General features: G+C 34.5%; 2 protein-coding genes across 2 annotated transcripts; both read right to left on the bottom strand.

Annotated features, from left to right (window-relative positions):
- Positions 1 to 1535: 1535 nt before the first annotated feature.
- Positions 1536 to 9572, bottom strand: LOC103977634 (uncharacterized). Its single transcript, XM_009393206.3, has 13 exons — positions 9268 to 9572; positions 9045 to 9182; positions 8873 to 8954; positions 6010 to 6086; positions 5788 to 5903; positions 4814 to 4931; positions 4136 to 4252; positions 3906 to 3997; positions 3011 to 3077; positions 2829 to 2910; positions 2614 to 2705; positions 2091 to 2234; positions 1536 to 1925 (listed from the first exon to the last, which is right to left on the bottom strand). The coding sequence occupies exons 1-13, from the start codon at positions 9439 to 9441 to the stop codon at positions 1779 to 1781; spliced, it is 1446 nt and encodes a 481-aa protein (XP_009391481.2). The 5' UTR covers positions 9442 to 9572; the 3' UTR covers positions 1536 to 1778.
- Positions 9573 to 11578: 2006 nt separating this feature from the next.
- Positions 11579 to 23053, bottom strand: LOC103977633 (putative transcription elongation factor SPT5 homolog 1). Its single transcript, XM_009393204.3, has 22 exons — positions 22653 to 23053; positions 18013 to 18248; positions 17773 to 17916; positions 17533 to 17694; positions 17378 to 17461; positions 17158 to 17228; positions 16701 to 17058; positions 16449 to 16604; positions 16273 to 16370; positions 16130 to 16178; positions 15909 to 16061; positions 15671 to 15814; positions 15493 to 15592; positions 15207 to 15365; positions 15091 to 15139; positions 14915 to 15006; positions 14569 to 14638; positions 13607 to 13661; positions 13360 to 13468; positions 13138 to 13281; positions 12509 to 12609; positions 11579 to 12177 (listed from the first exon to the last, which is right to left on the bottom strand). The coding sequence occupies exons 1-22, from the start codon at positions 22966 to 22968 to the stop codon at positions 11932 to 11934; spliced, it is 3096 nt and encodes a 1031-aa protein (XP_009391479.2). The 5' UTR covers positions 22969 to 23053; the 3' UTR covers positions 11579 to 11931.
- Positions 23054 to 24600: the final 1547 nt, after the last annotated feature.

Raw genomic sequence — 24600 nt, 5'->3', positions numbered from 1 at the left:
GGAAGGACAGTGTTATTTTACATCTGTGTTAGCACCGATGTAAATGTCGAGTGACTATTTTATTACTCTACATCTACGTTGATATTAACATAATTGTTATAAAGTGTTGTTGTAGATGTCAAGTAACCCTTCGTCACTCTACATCTACATCAGCGTTGCTTGACAACTACATCGATATCAACGTAAATACAAAGCGTCAGCACCACTCTCCCTTTACCTCACCTCTCATCGTCACTCTCCCTCCTTATCCACAACATCACTCGCAGCTCCTATCGACGTCACGTTTGCTACTACTACCAAAACATAATTAGGATATTGAAATTATCTTTTTATCAATTATTTTCATACTTTCATCGGTAAAACTAGTGACTTTAGGATAAATAAAATTAGATGTTTTACTTTTATGACCATAAAAATTTTAATATAATTTATTTAAATCGAAAGATCGAGATATTATAAAGCCTTACATAAGGTAATATTTAATTAGCCCCATGAGAAATTTCTTAACAAATTTATATTATCAATAAAACCCTCCAACTCTTCAATATTACATGGGGAGGTGCTTCAGAAATTGATATTTTCATCCAACCCCTCCAATTATTTGCTATTACATTGTACTCCTGCATACCATCACAAATTTATATTTTCATAAAAACCCTTTAGCTCTTATATATTACAGAAAGAACGTGATATTTTGCACCTTCTTTCTACATGCTAAACCTAACCGGAGCACGAGAAAGCAAATAGAAAATTCAAAAAATTCAAAGATAAATTTAAATAATCTTATTAATCAGTAAATCAACCATTTAATGACTTAGGTTTCTAAAATCTAGAACCAATAATTGTCATTTAATTTTATATAAGAAATAAGTTTTTTTCCTAGAAAAGTAAAATCATTTATTCTTCTCAAAGTATGTCAAAAAAAAGAAGAAAGGTTAGTAAAAACAATCATTAGGATAATCATATGTCCTCGAATGAAAGGTCTTTCTATAATGCATGAAATTATGAGCTTCCTCATTAAAATGTAAGATCAAGAGACTATATTGGATGCTATGACTAATAACGATATATCAACATCGCATGAGGAAGAAATTAGGTTGCCAAAAGTCTATTTTGATCCAAATATCCTTGAATTCTTCATGGGCAAGTCTTGAGATGCAAAAGAAAAATTGCTAGACATACAGAAATGAATAGTTTTGGGTACCTGCTGAAACCTAATTAACTATAGAACTAATCGGTCCTCTATAACCAATACAGTATGATTAATATTCTAAAGTTAATCTTATATTAGCACGCTACTCATGCTGTCCCTATCTTACTAACTAATACTCTTTCTCCTAATCAGTAATTAAGAATCATGTTTATGCAATTATTAGATCAATTCCTATGAAATTACTTGGCATATTTATTTCAATTAGTTAAATTATCTAGGCATGCTAAGAAAAGATTGATGTGTTTCGAGATGATGCATTTACAATTGACAAGAGTCTTACACTGCTGTGCCAGGCTTGTATCAAAAGAATTCTTCAACCATGTAAAGAGTCAATATATTTTGCCTATTGAAGTGCATTGCATTGATTAAAACTGTGAACCATTCAAATACAAACTTACATCATTTACTTCACAACAACATCAACAAGGCCTTCTCCAAGTCCTAAGAACTTGGAGATGGCTACATGATTCTCTTCCCTCATCTATAACCTGCAGACTTCTTTACAGACTTGTACACAAATCAAGGACAGGGAAGGATTTCAATCTTTATAGCCACATTTCAATCTTTATAGTTTCCAATAGATGCCCAACCGATGCAAAATACCCGCTACTAGCCCCCAAAACAAGATCTGAGCAAATACAACATAAAGAAGAATACCCACTCTTCTTGAGTGCCACACTTGGATGAAAATGTGCTTTTGAATCCAATAAACCTGCAAGTTTATGGTCTCAAATTACTAGCTGAGAAGGAAAAATAGATGCAATGGATATAGGAACTGAACAAACAAGGGAAGGATTTCATCAGTCCTAACCCCATGCCTCTGGCTGGACAATAATTCAAGACAAAATTGAAGCTAAAAAAGTGCCTAGACATGTACCAATGTGTTATTAGTGCTCTCATAGTACCACCCATTGAGAAATCCTTCAAATATGCCCTCTGCAGCCATTACAAAGACAAGCATTGCATTCATCCCAATCCATTCCAATGGTCGAAATAAATTACGCAGACCCAAAATATCAACCTGACATACAAGGGAAGCCCCTTAGAAAGAGCGCTGCAAAAGGAATAGTGAAAACAGTAGGCAAAAGACAAAAATCTGTCATCAGAATATTATGACTTAGTCCAGCCATCCTAGATCAATCCTAATACAATTTTCATTTTGGAATCTGAGAGTCAGATACATGGACAAGATGAACCTGAGTAATAAAACGTAAATGAAAGAGAAACCTATGTTCTGACCAAATAAGTGGTGGGAACTAAGTTTGGAATATTGTTACAGTGCAGTGAATTGCAAAGCTATTGGCAAGACAAAAAGATAGGCACTAATAAGAGAGGCATGTCTTTCATTGACTGTTTCAGATTGAGATGAATATAATTTTCATGAATTATTAATGTAATACCAGAAAATAGAAGATGGAGAAAACAATTGCTGCTGCCCCAGCTGTGACACAAACATAGCTGAAACTATAGAGCTGCTTGTTCAGTGGAATTGCTGCATGAACATCCCAGCAGTCAATAAAGATCAGGAAAATTTACAGAAATGATAATAATAGCAAGTATAACATATTGGAAAGAGATGCTGTACAAGGTTCCACAGAAATGAAAGTTCCCTTACCATGTGTAAAATGCAAAATAATTCCAAACACAAGGAGAGATATTCCAATTGAAATCCACTGTTTTAGTCTATTAAGATGACTCTGGGAGAAAAAGTAAAGTATTAAAACAAGTCAAATAAGAAAACTGTAGTCTAGTACAGTAATTCCATTTATCTATCTGTTCATGAAAATTAAAGTAAACCTTCATATGCACAAGCACATGGCCGAAGTTGACTCCAATGATAGTGGACAGAATAGCAGAGATTGAGCTACAGAAATATCAAAGATTTGGAAAATGTCAGAAATGACTATGTGCAGAAATCAGAACATGACCAACATTAGATCTTGAATTTCATTGAATATGAGTTAGAAACTCCCTATATTTGCCTATCTTGTTCAAGCATAGATCATGTTGATGGCCATACAACAGGGAAGGAACTTGTTTGTTTCTAAGCATGATAATATGTAGGAAAACATAATACATCAGTATTAACATGCTTTAGTGACAACACATCCCAACCAAACACAAAAAAGATATAACTAAGACTGAAGCTAGAGTACCAAAAGGACAAAGCACTGACATTCACCCTTACAAATGAGAAAATTTATGGTTGAGGAAGAAGTTTGTATTTTCAACAGAAAAGGAAAGCTAATTTTGGATGAATAAACGAGTACAAGATTCCCCTGCAGCATCTGAATTGATTAAGCAACAAAGATCATTAGGGAAAATAAAATCCCACATGCATGTGGATTGAGGAGGGACTGGTGTGATTGGTTATACAGTTGGCAGCCATAGCACTCTGGGTTGGAGACTGGGTGGCTTGCCATGTTAAAGGGACTTCAACCCCACCTTGGCCAACCAAGCCCACTGAGTGGACAACTGGACATATTAGTTCCACATGGCATACATGTAGTTTAGCCAGACTGGATGAAAGCATAAGTTTTAAAAGTTTACATAATCATTTCTTGTATAAATTAAGACAGGCCCTTATCAAATGAGCATCTAGTAGCAGAACCCATAAAATAAGTTGGTATCAAGATGGAAGATGATAGTAAAATACTTCAGATTAGGATAATGAACCTCTAGCAGACCTAACCTCACAATCCCTTCGGGTTCAAATGGTGATTGGCACCATGCTGGAGCATCATTTCGTAAAGGTCCCGCATGGGGTGAACCATAAGTGCAAGCCTGCATTACTTTGGAAGACGAAAAACTTGAGAACCACAACATACAAACAGGTCATAATTGCTTAGATAATAAGAAAAATATTCATAGGAAAACTGAAGGATAGGAAAAATGAATGGTCCTTTTTTATAACAAAACCACCTTGGATCTTTTCCAAGCCGGTCCGCGATACATATGGTTGATCCCCAGTACTTGTCGATCAACATAACCTACAGCATTGCAAGGAGGGTCCAAGCTTCCTCTGGTACCACAAATTACCTAAAAAAGAGTTGGTATATCAACAATAAACAATCATCAAAGGAGTAATGGTTCATATTGCAAGAAGCACGTGATTCAAAACCAACAACTCTATTCAAGGACAAATACTCATACTGCAATTCTAATGAGAGATAAAAAAGAATACATGTTGGATGTAAAAATTAATGAAACTGAAAATGAAAGACACACAAAAAAGAGTCTCTCACATGCGGATGTCTGCTGCATTTTTAAATGTGCCAAAAATCCAAGGTTGGATATAAGTCATGCATATATTGTAGGTGCAACAAGGTTGGATCATTATTTTCTTATATTTATCTTTGCTATGGCTAGCTGTGATCCAAATGCAGGTTGAAGAATTAATTAGTTGAACAACAAATTCAAGATCTGATACCAGAGAACATAGTCAAGACAGTGTGTATGCTGCATGATGCCAAGTACAATATGGAAGTTTTTAAATAGAATCACATGCAAAAGGGAAAGAAAATAGAGTAGCAGCTTGATGAAATGTCAAAGTGGCAAAGTAATATATCAATTTCTGATGTTGGTGATTTAACTGCATACCTTGAAGCCCTTTCCATAATCTTGGCTATCACTATCATGCACTGTAAATTCCCAGTCAGGAACATATGTCCCATAAATTACTGCAAAGTAGATCGCAAGAACACATGCGCCAAATAACCTGATCTTATAAACAAAAATGGAACATAAGTACTACAAGCATAATGTTGAGACATACAAATCTGAATTAGCCTACTTGATTTGCATATCAGTCTATTGCAATGATCTCCTGATCAATATGCAATGTTAAGACTGTGATCAATATGCAATGTTAAGACTTTAGATGAAGCGATTATGCATTGTTAAGACCGTGATCAATATGCAATGTTAAGACTTTAGATGAAGTGACTATGCAATGTTAAGATGAAGTGACTACTAAAATTTGGTGGCTGTATATAATCTTATCCTGATTGATTTTAGTTTGCTTTTGTCCTTTAACTAATTGAAATTTGATGTAAAATGCGACAAGATGTGTTGTTCATTCATCATCATTATTGTTCCCACTAGGTTAAAGCAATTATAGGTACCAATTTTTAGAAGAAACGATGTCAAGAAATCTTGAACTCTCAACATAAAAACAGCACGAAATGCAGGAATATCAAATTATGGAAATTCATAAGAGAAAGTTCCATATAGAGATCAGAGAAATATGTAGAAACATGAAAAGTGCAATGATGAAAACATAATAATTAGCCAATATCTGATTCACATACTTCCATTCCATGTACAAAAATAGAAACTTTAGATAGGTACATGTCAATGGTAACTGAAATAACATTTCCAAACTGATGGAAAACAATTCTTCTGGGTTACAAAGCACAAATAGTTGCACATTCTTGTTAAGATTAAACTTAGAGATCAGAAAGTATTATCTGTGCCTGCATCTATAGGAAAAAGATATGGATTGACACATGAATAGCTGATACTCACAAAAATGTTTACTGGGAGGTGAAGGAAAAAGAGAAAGAGAACATTACCATTGCCAGCAGTATAACTTAAATAGAGAACAACTTGTAGTTGACTGATCCTCAAATTTGGTATCCTTAGTCAAAATTTCGAGGACTGCTACTACCATATATGCAAGAGCTATTCGCTAGGAAGGCAAAAAATAAGGGGATCAAATCTTGCATAGGTCCATTTTAGAATAAAACTTGTTTTCAGAGGCTTTTGCATATCTGTTTTGACTTTTTCACTCTTACCTGGAGGATACCACACCATCTAATTTGTTTCATGTCAACTCCATAAGTGAGCTTGTCAGGAGCATGAGAATATCCACCTGTAAACTTATCGTTTAGGAAAAACTGGAAAGAAGGAAAGAATAAAAAAAGCATCTAGATTAATACACATGAAATAGAAAAACAAGCTTTGAAGAATTAGATTTAAAGGTCAGAAATGATTTTCAACCATGCATGGGATTGATTGTACCAAAAATAAGAAGGCCCCAAGGAAGTTTTCACAGAATCTTCAGAATTTCAACCAAATTTGGGCAAGAGAGGAAAAATTCTTCAAACAAGAAAATAATTAATAGACAAAAATATCTAAGTAGTGGTAGTTCATGTAACTGTTCTCATTAAGTTTTCTCATTTATTATCCACAATTTCTTCATTCATTATGGTCCAAATGTTTCAATTTCTTCATTCATTATGAATGTAACCGTTATCATTAAATTTCTTCATTCATTATGATCCAAACGTTTACTTGAATTAATTTTTGAAAAGTTGGTGGTAATGAAGAAAAATGTTCTTGATAGTAGAACATCTATATAAATAAGTTATGGTCCCTAGGCTCACTCTCAATCTACACCATCTAAAGTGAGAGTTCTGAGCCAAGAAGTGCCAAAATAGTAAGAGGAACCATTATCGAAATTCTCAACAACAATGGCAGAAGGTATGCAATTTCCGTATTAATTCTTTGTGTTTCTATTTAGTGTTCTAGAAACACTCATTTTGGTCTTAAATTTTTTTCTTATAGTTCAATCTCATGCAACCAGGAAGGCCTTCGAAAATTCTGCGGGAAAATTTCTCACAAAAAGGCATGGATATCAGTTTTTGTAAGAAAACACCCATTTTTGTAGAACTACCCCTTTTTTTTCCGCATATTTCCTAGGTTTTCATACTTTTTGATTTAGATTAGTTTCATTTAAATGGTTCTAAATTTAGAATGGTTTAATTAAGAAAGAGAAATAAACCATAGGGCCCATTCTTAATTCGAGCACCGTCCCACATAAAACGAAGAAAATACCCTAATCCAATGATTAAATATAAGAAAGCCTGCTGAGTCGTCTTCTCCCATCCAATAAGACCCACAGCATCCAGAGAACCCTATTTCCATTTCTAACACAAGTAGGATTTAAGGGAAAAAATGATATGATGGTGAAGCTTTTTGTTTAATTGAAGATGATGCCTCATTCTTGGTACTGTTGCATTCTTTTTAAGAAGAAAGATCATATGTTACTTCAACAAGGAACAGATATGACCTCTGCCCCCAAACTCAGAAGGCAGAAAAAAAGGAAGCTTGGATTCTAGGTATTGATTCTTTTTTTATTTCTTCCCCATTACACTGAAATTTTTTGCTCCCATTTGCATGATCTTGTAGATTTATTCATTTAAGTTTAATATAATGATATTATGATATTATTTAGCATATCAATGTCATCACAATAGGTTTTATTAATATTTATTTTACATAAATATTATAGTTTCATATTTTTATTTTGTTATTTATTTATATTTAACCATTTTTTAAAAATAAAATATCTTCAGTATGCTATGTTATATTTTAAATCAATTTTGTTTTTTATTCATTAAATTTTACAAATTTAGTTATATATTATAATAATTTTAATTGTTATATAACTTAATAAAAGATAAATTGGTTTCAATTGATTCAATTGGAGAGGAAAAACCAAATCGAAAAGAGAAAATTTTGGATCACATAATTTTTTTGGGAATACTTTGGTCTCAAAGAAAAACTGAATATTAGGTCCATTTATAAAGAAATCATCCCATAATAAAAATATGCATATTTTGGTATCATATATTATATTTTAATGTTAATAGATTATATATACTTCTATTTCATATACTATGACTTGAAATGTAAATAGTAGATTCTAAAACATAATATTCATGGGGAATTAGGAAGAAGAGGATGTAGTGGTAGTGTTGGTAGCAGATATTTTCAAACAAGAAGTTTTGTTTTTACAAAAAAACCGTCCCATTTTTCTTAATTGTTCTAAAACCCAGCCCGAAAGCAACGGTTTTGGAAACTGGTGGCCATTTCCCCAAAGAAGAGCCCGTTTGTAGCATTTTTCCAAAAAAAAAAAAAAGAAGTTCACTAGTGCAAATATAGGGTGACAAACATATTTGCCAACGTTAGAGTCAGGGTAGCAGCATGCAAAATACAATATTTATCCAAAATTGACAAAATCAAAAGAACATCATTTGTCATTACCAAATATTTGACATCATAAAAAAGAAAATTGCAAAATAGTCATTCAAATAATATACAAGAGAGAAGAAGGGTGTGACGACAAGAGAGAGAGAGAGAGAGAGAGAGAGAGAGAGAGACCTGGTTGGAATTTTTCTTTTTCTTTTTTCCAGTTAAAAACCATGGCAATCAGTCCTCGGAGCCCTTAAAAACATGGCTTCGGCTCTCCTGAGGGATCGAACCGGTTTGACATTGTTTGGGCTACCACTGGATTAGATCGACTAAAACACTGATCTAAAGCAGAGACAACTTTCATTTTGCAAACGACGAGACTCTCTTCAAGAAAATTTTAAAAAAACCTGAGATTTTTTTCTAAAAATCATTCATTTGACATAATGAAAAATAAAATGCAAAAATTTCATTCAAATAATTTACATATGGATAATAAAAGCCGCATACTGTGACAAAAATTTATGTATACATCAACGACCATATGCGGAAAAGGGAAAACCGAGGAACAAAAAAGGCGTAAAGCACGGAACTCATTCAGGCATTAAACATTCAACTGAGACAAATATTAAGCTTATTGTGTTTTTGCCTAACATGGGTTTTCGATATCATGTAATCCCTAACCTTGCAAGATGATGCCCCAAAACAGCAGTTTGAGCGTCCGAACCATCACTCTCCTCAAAGCCCGCGCCCGGCTCGGGATCCTCTGCAAGCACCATCGACAACAGATATGGCTTTGCAGCAATCCTAACAAAAAGAGGGGAACATAGAAACAACGAAACCGAATGGGAACAACCTTGAGGGAAAGAGGGATGGCCATCCCAACGATGAAGAGGAAGAAGGGCATCACGAAGTCGGCGAGGTTGCACCCATTCCACGGCGCGTGTCCGATCACCGGCCATTCGCCACCGGCTCCGTCCACCAGGATCATCAACTGCCCCACAACCACCCACATCAGGCAACCACAGTAAAAATCCAAAGCAGCAGAGCGGAGAATGATGTATCGGGCGGGACGGTACCGCTACAGTGAGGCCGCGGAAGATGTCGAGCGACGCGACGCGCTTCGACCAGGCCGGGCGGGTCTTCTCTCCGCTGGTCGGCGGAGCGGCGTCGTCGGGGATTGCGCGGTGGCGGATGGCCGGGTCCTCCTCGTCGGCGCAGGGTCGGCGGAGGAGGTCTTGGCCGCTCGCCATCTGGCCGTCGGCTTCGGATACGGGGGCCGAAGGATGGCAGCGATCTCGCACTGTACGAGCCAAGCGGCAGTGTGTGGAGCATGGAGATGAGGGAAAAGATACCTTCTTGCATGATTGGCTACGAATTCAGTCGTCATGACTCGTGGAGTATAGTTTTTGGTAATATATGCGTCCAAAGACCGCCGTGCCACTTTTTGTTGTGTTTCGTTTGCTTTTGTTTGGTTTCCCATTGACTATTATTCAGCTAAGAAATCCAAACATGTTATTCCACTAAAATAAAATGCATGTGAAAGTCACGGACTAATTATATATTACCCATCGCATGTACTTAGTTATTTTTAATACCTTAAATTTTATATTTTAAAAATTATATTAATATTTTATTAGTTAAAATAAAATATCCAGGTCTATTTATCAAAAATATAAAAGTAAAAAGTAAAAAAATAATTTTATTACCAAAAATATAAAAATAAAATGTAAAAAAATAATTTGAACATTTCAATTAATGATGACGATGGATAACAATATCGTTGGGGGTTGCAAGTAACTGTTGTAGGTGAGGAGAGCGATAATAAGAAATAAAGCTGACATTGTATTTGTGTTGACGTTGATGTAAATATCAAGATACCCTTTTATCGTTCTACATCTGTGTTGGCATAGACTCAATTGCTAAATAGCACAGCTATATTGACATCAAAAGAATAACTTGTCAATAATGTTAGTATTAATGTAAATGCAAAGTGGGTCTCATCTCTCATCACATTTCTTCTCATTCACAATAATTGGCACCCAACGATGTTATAGAATAACTTTGTTTATCACCATCAACTATAACGTTAATTTATGGGTCTCACCTCTCATCATCTTTCTTCTCATTCACAATAATCAACCATGGCACCCAACGATGTTATAGAATAACTTTGTCTATCACCATCAACTATAATGTTAATTTATCTCTTTATCTTTTTTTTAATATTTTTATTAGTAAAATTGATAATATTATAATAAATAAATCGACAGTGTTATAGTAAACAAGCCTAAATGCTTCACTTTGTTACATGAATACTAATATAATTTTTTAAAATATAAAAATCCAAATGCTAAATATAGCTAACTACAGAGTAATACATAATTAGCCTGAAGGCTAATTATATTATATTTTAAAATTTCTCATTCTATATTATATTACATTATATTTTTCCTATAGAACCCTACCTTTTACATTGAATAGTCTGAGCCAATCGATTGAACTGCACCGATTATGATATTTTTAGATAAAGTTCCACAATGTCTTAGTTCACCGAACTAATTACTATTTTTTGAATGATGTTACCATGTTTTTGTTGGGTAGTCAAAGACTCAAAAACATTATAATTTATCCTATTTGGTTATCATTCTTCTACGATAAACAAAAACATATATTAAAACCTTTGTTTTCGGTATATATAATCATAAGTTTAATGCTAAATGAAAAAAAAATTAAAAAATGTTGTTATAACATTCGTAATTTTTTATCAAAACCAAAGACTCTCATGTAAATTACTTAAAAAAATCTAAAAACTTAGAATAAAGTTAATATTAAGATTTATGAGGATTTAAACTAATTAAAACTAACTTATAATGTTCTTAAATAAAATCAATATGCTTTTATTTATTAATAAAAAATATTATAATTGGGTAGTACTTCACCCTTAATTATTATCGTTCTTTCATGATAAATGAAAACAAATATACAAACCAAAATTTAAAGCCATCAGGAAAACCAAAAGAATTTTTATTTTTATTTATTTTAAAATATATCAAAACCTTCTTTATCTTCATATAAAACCACAAACTCTTATACAAGTCATCTTACAAAATATCAGATTCCATAATAAGATGACTTATTATCGATCATATGGAAAAATACAGATGACTTATTATCTTTATTATAAAATACATATAAATAATCCTAAGTCTCGTACAAAATCATTCAAAACCTTTTAAACAAGTCATTTTATACCAATCAAATTGTCATAAGATTGATAATTAACATTGATGGGGATTTAAAATAATGGCAAAAAGATTGACCGACCCTTGTTTTACTTTTAAACTGCATGAACAGATGTTTGCAGCAAAGAATTAGACTGCAGACTGCTGGCGACAAGGGAGAACATATCAATTGGTAAGAATTAATGACACGTATCATATCAATTACCACATTTCACCACCATTTACATTTACAACTACTGGAGAACAATAATATCTACTACATTGTATAAGGTGACGTTGTGGAAGGTGAAAAGGCATCTGAAAGGTTCCTGGCCACCATATTGTGTGGATGATGAAAACGTTCCTGGTATAAAATGAAAAGCAATATCGGCAAACAACTACCATATCATCCCAACATCCAGCTTTCTTCTGCTCTGGAAAAAACAATAGAACCAGAAATCTACAATGACCATCCAACCTACAGTTCCAACTGAATTTTCTCACGATGACACCATCGTATCATGTTGTTGCTAATTTAGCAAGAATGACCATATCTAAAATCTTGACTTCATAGGTATCATCCAATTTAACAATTCCGTCGGAACCATCTATGCCAATGAGTTTTCCTGTTACTCCACGCAGCGTGCCATTCATGATCTTAATTTTATCAGATTTCTTAGGTCTGACCACCTCTAAGTCTGATGAACCAATCGTTAGTGTCTCCCCGTTGCCAACTGATCCGAGTGCAACTTTGCAGGACCCATCCTGTAAATGAACAAGTTATTAATAAGAAACTAAGAGTTTGTTGCAAACATAATAAGATTTTATCATCCACTTTCATTCCATCTGTATAACGAAAACAATTGATTTTTTTTTTTTTTGCAAAGGATAAGTGGCACAAGTGGGATTCAAGCCCAAGACCCTATGATAAACTATCAAGGTCTTTACCAGCTAAAACTAACTGGCACCTTCTAAATATGTCGGATGAGGTTTTGAACCCTCAACCCTTGATAAGTGAGTCTGGTACACCACCACCAGAGTTTAAGGTGTAAAAATGGAACTCAGACAAGCACTGTGATTAGTTGTGTGTACATACCATCAGCACCTCCCTAACAATTCCGACATGAGAATCGCCTCCAGGTTTTACAATGTTAACAAAAATATCAGGCATGTACCAATTTCCTTCGTTCTCTCCACCTGCCAATAAAGCAACTAATATCAGGGATCTTTTTATTTTCATTCCACTTTATAGTTTGAAGGAAAGACATTATCTGCAACTTTATTGTTCCAAAGCAAATGGATATAGATAATGCTACACTTCAATCAACATAACAGCACCAGAAACAGGAGTGCCCATAATAGTTAAAAATTTGGTAACTCTCATGTCAAAAAATATTGCAATGAGATAGGAACGTTAACTATAAAAAAAACCAACCCTCAAAGAACCACCAAATGGAACATTGGTTCTCCAACTCCAAAAGAAATATATGAACTGTCAGGATATTATTATCATGTCCCAGAAAAGGTAAAAGCAAATAGAATCAGTTAATAGTTAAAAACTCTGAATTAGTCAATATACCAGTTTTGCAATGTTATAGTTTCCATATGCATGCACTTTCAAGTGCATTTATTGGGCCATATCCAGGTCAAACCATCAGCTAGAAGTTGACATGAATGGAACAAAAAAGACTCCGAAAGAGTATGTAAAAAAGTAGAGATAGCTACCTATTGTTGGAGATATTATATCCAACCCAACGTTTCCAGGCGTCATGGGCTGTCCACCAGGGGTACCAGGAAGGTAAGATGCAGAGCTAGGAGTCATAGGCTGCCCACTAGGTGTTGAAGGTAAGTATGGACTTGGTGCACTTCCTGGGAAGAGAATAAGTTACATCTCCAATGTTGAGAAAGCAAAGTAGAAGCTTGTAAAAGTTGCATTCATTCAATTACCATAGCTGCTTTCCCTTGGTGTTGCCGAATCACTATAGTTACCTCCGGGGGTGCTAGCCCAACCTGAACCGGGAGTAGGCGCTTCATATGTCCGGACAGGAGTTCCTAACTGTAACAATTTTATAGCTGTTGGTTCAAATAATTACTCGAAAGAACTAGAATATGAATGCAAGATCTAGGCCGTTATTTTTATGTATGCTTGAAGTAGCGAGAATATAAATTCTGTAGCAAACAAAATGAAGTATACCTGATACTGTGGGCTGGTTCCCCAGGTAGCAGGATTACCTTCTTCCCAGCTATCCCTGTATAGTGTATTAGCATCATAAATATCAGCAGTCAGTTAACTATTGTTACCTTCTTATTTGTTCGCAAAAATTTATGACCTAGGAGAAGTACCGATTCCTGAGGCTGTGTTCCGTATTATTTCTGTTTCATTTGATGAATTTAATAATTTGTTTCTTTGTTCTTTACCCCGAGAAGGTTTCAGTGGTTAATATTCAATTTATCATTTTCAACACCAAATAAGAGAGGATTTATCTATCCATTTAAGGGAATTTATTTGCCAAAGAGGACCCAGAATCTTAAAGACAATGGGTCCAGCAAACAGCATATAGTTATGAAAGAACACTTTAACTACCAAAAAATTCAAAGACTATGAAAACATCCCCATAGAACAAATACCCAATGTATTCCATACATTGATTTTCCTGTTTGACTGTAAAACACAAAACAAGTGCAATTTATAACATACCAGCATTATTCATCCAACTTTTCTTGAAAAGGACTTTATGGAACTAGCTTTAGTTTGCTATTGCAAGTGCAATATGTAAAGGTAATAAAAGAGGTATAACCGTGTTAATGTTTAACAAATCCTATCCGAAAGTTACCAAAGATGTGCACTTTTCTCATATTATTTTTCATATTATTGCTCGATCAATAATATCATTGTATTCTTTATCTCGAGAGTATAATTGCTCCCACAAGCTATAAAGTGCCAGTTATTTGGGTTTAACTACATGAATCTTCCTGACAATAATGCCTTAACGTATATCTACACAACTGCTTATGTGGTCAGCATATGCACAAAAAATGTGGCCTCACATGAAAATGTGGCCATATATACATCAGCATATTCAATTGTGACCACATAGGCAGTTCACAGTAAGCAAAAGTCTACCAGTCACATATATAAACAAATTTTCAACAAACCTTGCAGGACTCATCGGAGCCCAAGCCCGATCACGCATTGGTGTCCGCATTCCATCATGTATAGGAGTTGCTGCAGAAATTAAAATTTGTAAGGAACAAATCTAGAGACCTGTCATGAAAGCGGACAGTTCCAAAATGCTCTAAAGTTCTCATTTTGAACATGCATCTCGACACTAAGCATCAATTAAAAAGTCATGGTACATTAGAATATAAGACAATCATATATTTATTATCCAAATGTTGGAAAACAAGAGGCTACTAGTTACAGTTACACGCAGCAACTAACTGTACAAATTTCAGAAAGAAAAATATTTCTCATAGCATTGAAAGAAATTCAAAGACTGACCTCCAGGGTCTCTCATTGGAGTCTGATAAGGATGTAATGGTGTTCTTGATGGATGCATGGGTGTTTCACTACCCAATACATATCTCGAATCACTGATGAATAAAATTTTTAGAAAAATGAATATCTGATAAAATACCAAACTCCTATGGAAAGTCAAGCATGAGATGAATAACTACCGGAAAGGGGTTGCTACACCAGTTGCGTCAGCAATGTCTTTTCTGTTGACTGCAAATACAACAGAGATTAGACTATGGATACAAAACAACAAAAATCAATAAACATGTATGCTTACCTGTAACAATCTTCATCTGAGAATCCAGCTCAACCCGGACTAAAGGACCTGTTACCTCCTTAACACGGCCTCGATATCCTTTTAAGGGACCAGATTTAATCTTAATGCATTTACCTATTAACGAATCATGTCCTCTTCCACCTCTAAATCCTCCACCGACTGCATTAAATTTGATTCACATCCATTATACATAAAGGTAGTGTCAAATATAGAAATTTGTCCAGTGAATTAAGAGTTAACAGAGACTTAGAAACAATCAAGTCAAAAGAGAGATGATGAGTCATACAATCAACAGGTGGCCCTCTAAGAGGCAGCCTTCTTGGCGACTGAAGAATATGAGGTGAAGATCGAAAAGCACCAAATCTAGAGTCCAAGGAATCAACACTCTGCAATATAATAACATGTAGTTATTATGATATAATAACATTTTTATATCTTAGTATAATTTAAGCACAATAACACACTTTTCTATCACTGCCCCCGTGTGATCCACCCACAACCACACAAGACTGAGCTTTGGAACAAATAAAACCAGCATGCTCAAGGTGATGTCGATCATGGATGAACAAAAATCCTCTGTGTATGTGCTCAACAGGACCTTGCTTCCCCTAGTTCAAAAAAATAAATAAATTCAAGTATGCTGTCAAAAGGATGAGTAAATAAGTAAATTAAGAATGCAATGCAACAAAACATAGTTCTTACCCTCCATGGGCCCTCAACAACCCGAACAACATCCTTAATTGAAACAATGTTATTAGATCGATCCTTGGCATTTGACCGCCTCTCAATCTTGCATTTTATTTCCCTTAATTTAACAAGCACAATTTCAGGTCTGTCTGCTACTCCTTTGAGAACCTAAAGAAAAGCATTTTGCTTAGATACATGTTAAAAGCTACTGATTACCATCTACCAATATTATTTACCTGGAATGCTTCAGTTTCCACACGTATAATTACACCAAAAGACATATTGCTGGAGAGTTCAACTTGTGAGTAAGACTAAGTCAAAAGGATAAATCCAAATAAATCACATGACATCTATTTTAATAAACAAGGTAGGAGCTTACTCTAGCAACACAAGATCATGTAACTCATAATCCCCAACTCTCGTAACTCCAGTGGTAATTTCAGAACTCTCCACGACATGATCAGCAAAAACACGTATCTGATCCACACTAAAAATAATTATGGTCTGAACAAAACAAACTGTCATATGTACAACTCCACTGATCCTATGGCTTACATGTTCCTTTGTGGTGTCTGATAAGATGATCAAAACGTGCCCCTCAACCTTTACAACCATACCAGTTGCACCTTCCTGAACACCAGAGACCACTTTGACATGATCTCCTGGTTTGAAGTATTTGCATAACTCCTTTTCGTTAAAAGCCAATGTTTTCTGCATAAGACAGTTGGCCAGATAAGATTCTTCTCCTCAAAAAATCTATGTTAAGGAAACTAAACATAGAAAAAAAATGTAGAAGAAAGTAATTACAGGAAGCCCTGTCATCTTTGGTCTGACATGGACAGTTTCTTCCTCGACTTTTTCAACCCATCCCATAAGATTTTTGAGATCTCCCCGAACAACAATAACTGCATCACCCTTCATAAAATGACCCTTTTTTCTGTTAGCAAACAAGGTAGATAAACTAGCCACATCCCCATCAACATCATCACCGGGTTTCCTGAACTTCTCAAGTTCATCAAATGTAGGCTGTATGTTCTGCGAGCTAATTGATCTTAAAGATACGATTTTGTAAAGAAATCCATCTTTAAACATCATTCCATCAACCATCTCAAAATATTCCCCGGAGTCTTTGTCCCTTCTACGCTCCACACGGATATGCATCTCCCTAGCCAAATTTAAAATAATAAATCAACACTAGCCAAAATTTCCATAGCAACTAAATCAAGTTCACAGGAAAACTTTCAGGAGAAATCACAAGTAAAACCTTGCTTCATCAATATTAAAAAAACGAGGTGGAGGAACAAAAGTCTTCTTCTTTCCGATATCCCTACCTTCCTGAGGAAAAAAAATTTGCATGTTTAAATTCAAAATAGCAAAAGAATCCAGAATAACAAAAACCATTGTCAAAGTCTTTGATGTAATACAATTACGATAAAGCCCTAACAGGATATACTAATCTTATCAAAAACGAAAAAGATTCATACCAACTTATTAGCTAGTGTTTGCAAATCAACCCTGGGGATTAGCTTAACTGTCACTTTCTGACGTACGTTATCAACATCAACAACCTGCAAAAAGATTCAAACATCAAATAAAGAATGACACAACAGCATCAATCTAATACCAAACACATTCATACCTTAGCAAGATCTCCCTTATAGATACCAATCTTCATCCGAACCCACGTATCCCTAGAGAGTTCAACAGCTTTGCTTTCCACTGAGAGAACATCAGTCATCTCTTTTATTGGCACAAGCATCACTTTTGCTGAGGAAAATATATTTCGTAGACCTTTGCAAGCCTGAAACAACAGAATTAAAAAATTTTGAACCTCAATATTAAGTTCCATAAGACAGTATCCCAATCAAATTTTACAGACCTCTTTGACATGGGCTTCTTTCTCAGCTTCAACATAAATATAATTTTTTAGATGATCCAATGCAATAACTGATCTGATTTGAAGATCTGCCCTATCTATAAATTTTTGCATGAGGCATATGGCAGTCTCACGCTCATGACCAATCTGAGAAAATGCAACGCAAATTTAATATAGGCAAACGTGAGCACAATACCAAACAATCTTGGCCTAGCTAAAAGGACAATAATGAAAATAGCATACCGCACATTTCACCATCCACAACTTGGGATCTTTTACCGATGGCAATAGAGCTTGTTGTTCAACATCAGTAGCATCCTCAGCATAGTCTATCTGATTTGATTTTGAGTATCTCTCTTTAACTCGTCTCTCCATCTCTTCCACATCTTCTTGATCCTCTTGCATAAGAATTGGACGATGTGGTAACCTTCTATTATCATCTTCATCCGGTAGATCAGCTCCAGCATCATTTATAAAATCTGTATTTTTATCACACATCACATATTAAATAAAACATAGAGAACATACACAAACTGAATGATAATTAAATAGATAACATCACATCTCTTAAAACAGTTTGCTTACACCTCGAACGAAGATATGTATAAATTAGAGTCGATGATGCACATTGTGTAGGTAGAACTTAGAAGTGTACAGTAAACAGAACCACATCAAGGACACCTGTACCCAGGTATTCCCAAAGACATATACTCTACATGCACAGATCAGGTTTCTCTGCCTCTGTGCACATATGTAAATCTATACATCATATCCACACAACAGAATTTTCTGAGCATGATACAAGAAAACATGCAAATAACAATAATAACACAAGTCTGGCACCACATTCACATAGTTAAAGACAGAGCAGTTCGGCAAACATGGCAAGAAATAAAGAATAAATATTGGGAAAAAAGTGGAGCAAGTTCCCCAGTACAACTTTGGCCAACAAACCACTAAAAAAGCTAATGAACTAAAGAATCTAAAATGGATTTATATGCTTTTTTGCATAAAAGAGGCACAAAAGTAACCACAACAGCCACCAAATATGTCATCAGAAACTACTCATATAAGTCCAAAAACGTTTATAAGGGCATTGCAGATATTGTCATAATCATAAATAGTCCTATGTGAAAAAAGGGGCCTATTAGAAAAGTCATTTTTTTGTGTTCTACATTCGCTTTTAGAAAATTTTTATATGATCAATCCAGATAAAGAAGGTTCATTCAGGACAAACCTATCTCTGCAATATATTAATTAGATCTGCCATGATTCTATCAATAAGAGCCTATTTACAATTTAACAAAAGTTTCAAATTGACACCCAACTCCAAGACCAAATTGAGCATATGCCCTGATTTTAGTGATTGTCAACAGCTAGCCCAAGCTGAACTTATTAGCATTGGAGCACTTGTAATTCTATATAGGTATGGTTGCAAGGCTGCAAGGTTATGCTTGGAGTCCAAGCTTTGGAATATTGTTTCTCCTCAATTATGCTAAGTTAGATTACTTTAATAGCAATGTTAATAACTTCTGAAAGGCTTCTTCTTCACCTCAAATTAGGGAAGTGAAAGTTACAGGCACTCTAGCACTAGCTACTAGCTAATTGTTTCCTCCTACTACAAACCAATTGGTGCTTGCAGAGCCACACTCATACCATGGCCCCAAATGTTCCACATTAAAACAGGACCATATTAATGAATTTATAATTTAAAATCTTATTAGTTTAAGGCGTACTTTATAAATGTCATAAGTTGCCAAATGGCAAAGCCTTCCATAATCCTACATTGGTCATCGATATAGACCATGGAGAAAGAAAAAGAAAGCCAACTAAAAGAAAGGAGACAAACCTTAGATTTGATATATGATTCGTAAGAAAAATTAAGGGCATAAATCTCGGATTTAATTGAATATTCATCTTTATAAAGAAGTTTCTTCTTTACTGAAAAATCTACAAAGGAGAAAGCAAACCAACCAAATATTTTATCAACAAGGAAGAATGTTTGCCAAAAAAATATAGCAATACATCTTCCACAAAAGAAGTAAATATGAATGATTAATATGTAATGATTTATGCGATGTAACTTTAGTTATTATATTCTTCCTTAACTTTGTATTTTTCTTTCCTTCTCATAGTTGGACTGTTGGAGATATACAAAAAGGTGAAAAAGGATTGTATCTAGGACATTAATCAATGGATGGATGAATGAGTTCTTTTTCCCACATTATGTGAGTGATATAGGGCCATGTTTCTTTTTCAATGATGGAATGATTATATGGTCCACATGTAAAACGTGGATAAGTCTGAAACATTGATTTCCAGGAGTTACCTATCAATCCAGATCAAATAAAATAGTTATCATTTTTGTCTATTATCTTTTATGATTATTACTTTACCCTTTACTTTCTCTGTTCATCACAAACTTGTCCTACATCACATATTCCAAGTACGACAGTCTAACTTCAAATTTTCACAATCCTTGTATGACATACAGTAAAAATACAAAATTTCACGTTTTAATCCTAATAAATATAGTGAGACAATATCCTCAACCAATCCAAGTTAGATTATATTGGGCTTTGACAGTTTGACCTACTGCCATCTCAAAGCACTATGGTGATATTGAAGGCCTAGGTTGGCCTCTTTAGCTATTAAGTGATTTGGACAATGCTACAATGACTCAACCTTCATATTTGATATTGGACCAAACTTAATGTGCAGCTTGATCAACTTAAACACAAACATACCTATGTGGAAAAGCCTCATTGTAACTTAATAACTAAAATTGGCCTCTAATCAACTATCTCAAGACTCACAACTACCATAATAAAACCATTTCCATTATAAAACGAACCATTCATAGAAAAATTTTTGATGTTAGATTTGATGTCGAGCACTTCCAACTATAGATTCAACTTCAAGTGAAAAGTCAATCTGCTAACAAACGTCTCCATCCACCTTGCGCATCTGCATGGATGCAAGATATAGCCAGGTAGAATTTGACAAAGTTTCATGGAATTCAATCAGACATAGTCCTACTTGGCTGAGAACTCAAACAAGGTGAGATTAAGTCGCTCAAAGTTTCATTTATCAGAGTAGCCTTAAACTAGATGGAGAAGAGCAAAGATACCCTTAAAAACCATAGGAAACAGAGAAGACCGTGATACGAGAGGATAGCCATCTATACATCAAAATAGGGCACTCATCTAGCAATATTTATATACTCCATTAATGCTTTCAGTGGCAATTTTAGATGGCATCCCAAGTCCAATTTAGGGTCTAATTAGTTGAATAAGTCCTATATTATAGGTTAGATAGTTATTTTTTTGAACAATAATTGCATTTTGAGACTTACAGTCATCTTCCTAAGGAATTTTGTGAAGCGACAAGATTAGTTCCTCTTCCCATAATGTTCATTAATATATGAGCATGTCCTATAGAGCAGAATGTGATATTAATAATGTCTCTTCTCAACCAAATCACTCCTCTTTACCTGTCTTCGTCTTCTCCCTCATAAATTTTCTCTTCAAGCTACTATCCCTAAAATAAAGGTAGTATTCTATAGGAGGGAACGTATCTCATCAGACAGGAAAATGAAGCAAAAACTAAACCTTAAATAAGATGACTAAAAGCTAATATAAAGAAACCTATGAGGAACAAGTGAAAATTGCATAAACCAAGATATAATTCAAACAATATAAGGGATTTAGCTGGTCATCAAAATTGTGCCATGTCATGTACTAGTATGACTAGTGTGACACCACACTAGAAAGAAACAAAAGGAGAAAACAAACGACAGGACAATTAAGAAAAAAAGAAAAAGAAAAAAACATCCCTGTGAGTTGATGGGTCACCCCATTTCAATATAAAAGACCCATTTAGGGTAAGTCTTGTCTCTATAGCGACATTACTTCTCTGTGACTAGAGTGACTAGTATGTGTCCTGGAAACAACCACTTTGTTTGCATGAATAATTGAACTTACATTGACGCTCTGCTAGTTTATTTTTAAAGGGAAGGTAGCTTCAATCATTTTAGCTCCTTCATAGTAAGGCCAGCTCGATGAGAAAAAAAAGTGTAATTAAGATTTCCCACAGCAGTGATGAACACCCTAATAGTCCTCAACTTCATAGCATGGGATGATTCACCTAATTCAAATGAATAACCTAATACCTAAATCCAAAAAAGGCTAAATCAAATTGTCACCATAAAATACATGACTATAATTCCTAAGAAAGATCTTTTATGTAAAAATAAAAAGTTGCACAAATTAAACATAATTCAAGAAGGTTCATAGCGCATGATGTTCCTTGATATGAACAAAGCTTGAAAGGCCACTACTTACAGGTCTCTTTTAAAACTAGCCCAGTCGAAAGAAACCATTTAAGGGTCAAATCAGCAATCAAGCAAGTAATAAGTGATAATAACTATAATACACAAATTGATAACCTGTTCTTTTGCAAATAATGATCTCTGCCTCACCTAAAACAATCTAGCAGTCAAACAATATATATGCTTAATTGCAAGTTCTGTTGCTTCCCACTTACCAGGAAAATTGAAAGATCTCTTGTATCCAAGACATTTGAATCACTGCAAAAATACCTAATTTGCATAGAGAAGCCTTACGTCCAAGTATTTTTTGGAAATAGCAGCAACAAGCTTAGCAAGCATGACAGGAAAAAATGGACCAATTAATTAACACACCGTAAAGACGGTTCACCAATAAACGATTCTGTCATATGATGTGATCCAGCACAATTACACAAAAACCATGTTCATCCAAGAATGCATCGACCCGTTGGTCATTCCAGAAGTGCAAAATGAGAACTCAACAAAGCACAAAAAGACCAATCTTAACCCCAAAAAAAATAATAGAGTGACGTACCATCCTCCCCCTCCTCTTCTTCCTCTTCATCGTCGCTGTCCACGACCGCCTCGAGCTCAAAAAACTCCGAGCCCGACCGCCGCCTCTGCTTCCGGCCTCGGTGACCGCCATCGTCCTCGTCGTCCTCGTCTTCTTCCTCTTCTTCCTCATCGTCCTCCACCGCCACGTCGTCGATAAACTCAGATCTGCGCCGCTTCTGCCTACCCTTTCCCCCGACAACCTCCTCCTCCTCTTCCTCTTCCTCTTCCTCCATCTCCTCCTCGTCGTCGTCGTCTATAAAGTCGTCGTCTTCGTCCCGATGACGCCCGCGAGCCATCGCCGGTGCACTTCTCTTTCCAAACTAGGGTTTCAGTTTTGAAGGGCGTAGACGCGAAATCCCTATTTATCGTTTATAATACGCATAGGAGATAATTACACACACATATATATAGGGCAGAAAAGTGGGTGTCGTTGAGATGGGCTGGTAAGCGCAAAGCGGTGGATCGGGCGATTCATGAATGCCGGACCAAAGCCCTTCCCAACATATAATACAACGCTTACAGTAACAACATAAAACACGGCATCAAGTCTATTCCTAATGAATCAAACCTTCACATCGTTTTTCCCCAAAAAACATTTAAATTTAAATTTATTATTTTCAAATACGAGGACAATCATAACCTCTGATGACTTCAAATAGATAATCAGATCAAATAATTCATGCGAAAATATTTCCTTAAAAGATCTATCCACCTCTCTTAATCTAGCAAAATTCGTTAACCAATTCTTTGTATGATTCCTTTATCGAAGATATGTATAAAACTAACTTTCTAAAAACGGATCGATAAATCAATAATTTTATAAAATAAGACTCATGGAAGCTCGATTTGTTTTATCATTAATAATTTGTATAAGAGATGATAGAATCTAATTCCACTGTAAGTCGTTGCACTCAAACCCTCTTTCATAGTTAAGACGCACATACAAACCCTTCAAATCGTTAATTATTGTAAATATAATACTTTTTTTAAAATAAGTGTTAAAATAATCGTTCCTCAATTTTCTTCAGATAATTTCAAAAGAAATACGAACTCAAAAACTTAATGTTGCAATTTCCTTTGTGTAATCTCCAAAGAAATATAATTTGTTAGAACATGGCAAAGTGGATATATTGATTATTTACGATTTTTGTAGTTATTTTATTGATTATTATCTTCCCATATAAGAGGAGATATGGTAGGATCATATGATTTACAAGTATGTAATTTTGATATGGATAGCCAAAGGTTGAATTAGTTCACAGAGTAAAATTAGTCTAATTTGTGTTCATTAGACAGAGTCAATATTTTTATATACTTTGTTATATGACCATATCATGTATCAAAAGGAGTCAACCTTATTATTTATTCTTACATTTATTTTTTACTTTTTACTTTTATAATTTATTTACTCGTCCCCCTATCATTTTCAATTACATAACTTGTTTTCTTATATTAATTTGGATATTTACTCTTTTAGTGGATTGGTTATTTTAAATGGTTAAATATCAACAGCGAGAATTCATTTCTTCTTTTGTACATGAAAACCCTTTCAATTTTGAATTATTTATGCTAATGAACTTATCAAAATTCATATTTTTTATATTATTGTCATGGCAATCTAAGACTTGTTATTTTCTCTCAAATTTATAAAATACTCTGTTAATTAATTTTTATGGTAACTAGGACGATAAGAAAATGAAAAAGAAGAGGAGGAGACGATCGGGTTACACGAATCGATACACTGATTTGAACTAGTTCAAATAATTAAAAAAAATAATTAGAATATAGTGAAAAACCATTCAAAGAATTTATTTCATTTTATTTTTTGTAATATTAATTTTATAAAAAAAGCATATTATTTTATATTATTATCATAACCATCTAAGACTTTTTTTTTCTTTCTCCATCGAATTCTGAAAAGAATCTGA

Source organism: Musa acuminata, chromosome BXJ3-3, assembly GCF_036884655.1.
Source record: "Musa acuminata AAA Group cultivar baxijiao chromosome BXJ3-3, Cavendish_Baxijiao_AAA, whole genome shotgun sequence".
Taxonomy (NCBI): domain Eukaryota; kingdom Viridiplantae; phylum Streptophyta; class Magnoliopsida; order Zingiberales; family Musaceae; genus Musa; species Musa acuminata.
The sequence above is the reverse complement of the archived record's forward strand: the minus strand, read 5'-3'. Positions and strand labels throughout refer to the sequence as shown.

Coding starts and splice junctions, on each gene's coding strand:
- LOC103977634 (XM_009393206.3), bottom strand. CDS start 9,441: ATGGCGAGCGGCCAAGACCTCCTCCGCCGACCCTGCGCCGACGAGGAG. Junction 3,998..4,135: donor CGGCTTGGAAAAGATCCAAG/GTGGTTTTGTTA, acceptor AAAGTAATGCAG/GCTTGCACTTATGGTTCACC. Junction 2,235..2,613: donor TCTCCATCTTCTATTTTCTG/GTATTACATTAA, acceptor CTTGTATGTCAG/GTTGATATTTTGGGTCTGCG.
- LOC103977633 (XM_009393204.3), bottom strand. CDS start 22,968: ATGGCTCGCGGGCGTCATCGGGACGAAGACGACGACTTTATAGACGAC. Junction 17,059..17,157: donor TTTAATATTGATGAAGCAAG/GTTTTACTTGTG, acceptor AAATTTGGCTAG/GGAGATGCATATCCGTGTGG. Junction 16,179..16,272: donor CATGATCTTGTGTTGCTAGA/GTAAGCTCCTAC, acceptor TGAACTCTCCAG/CAATATGTCTTTTGGTGTAA.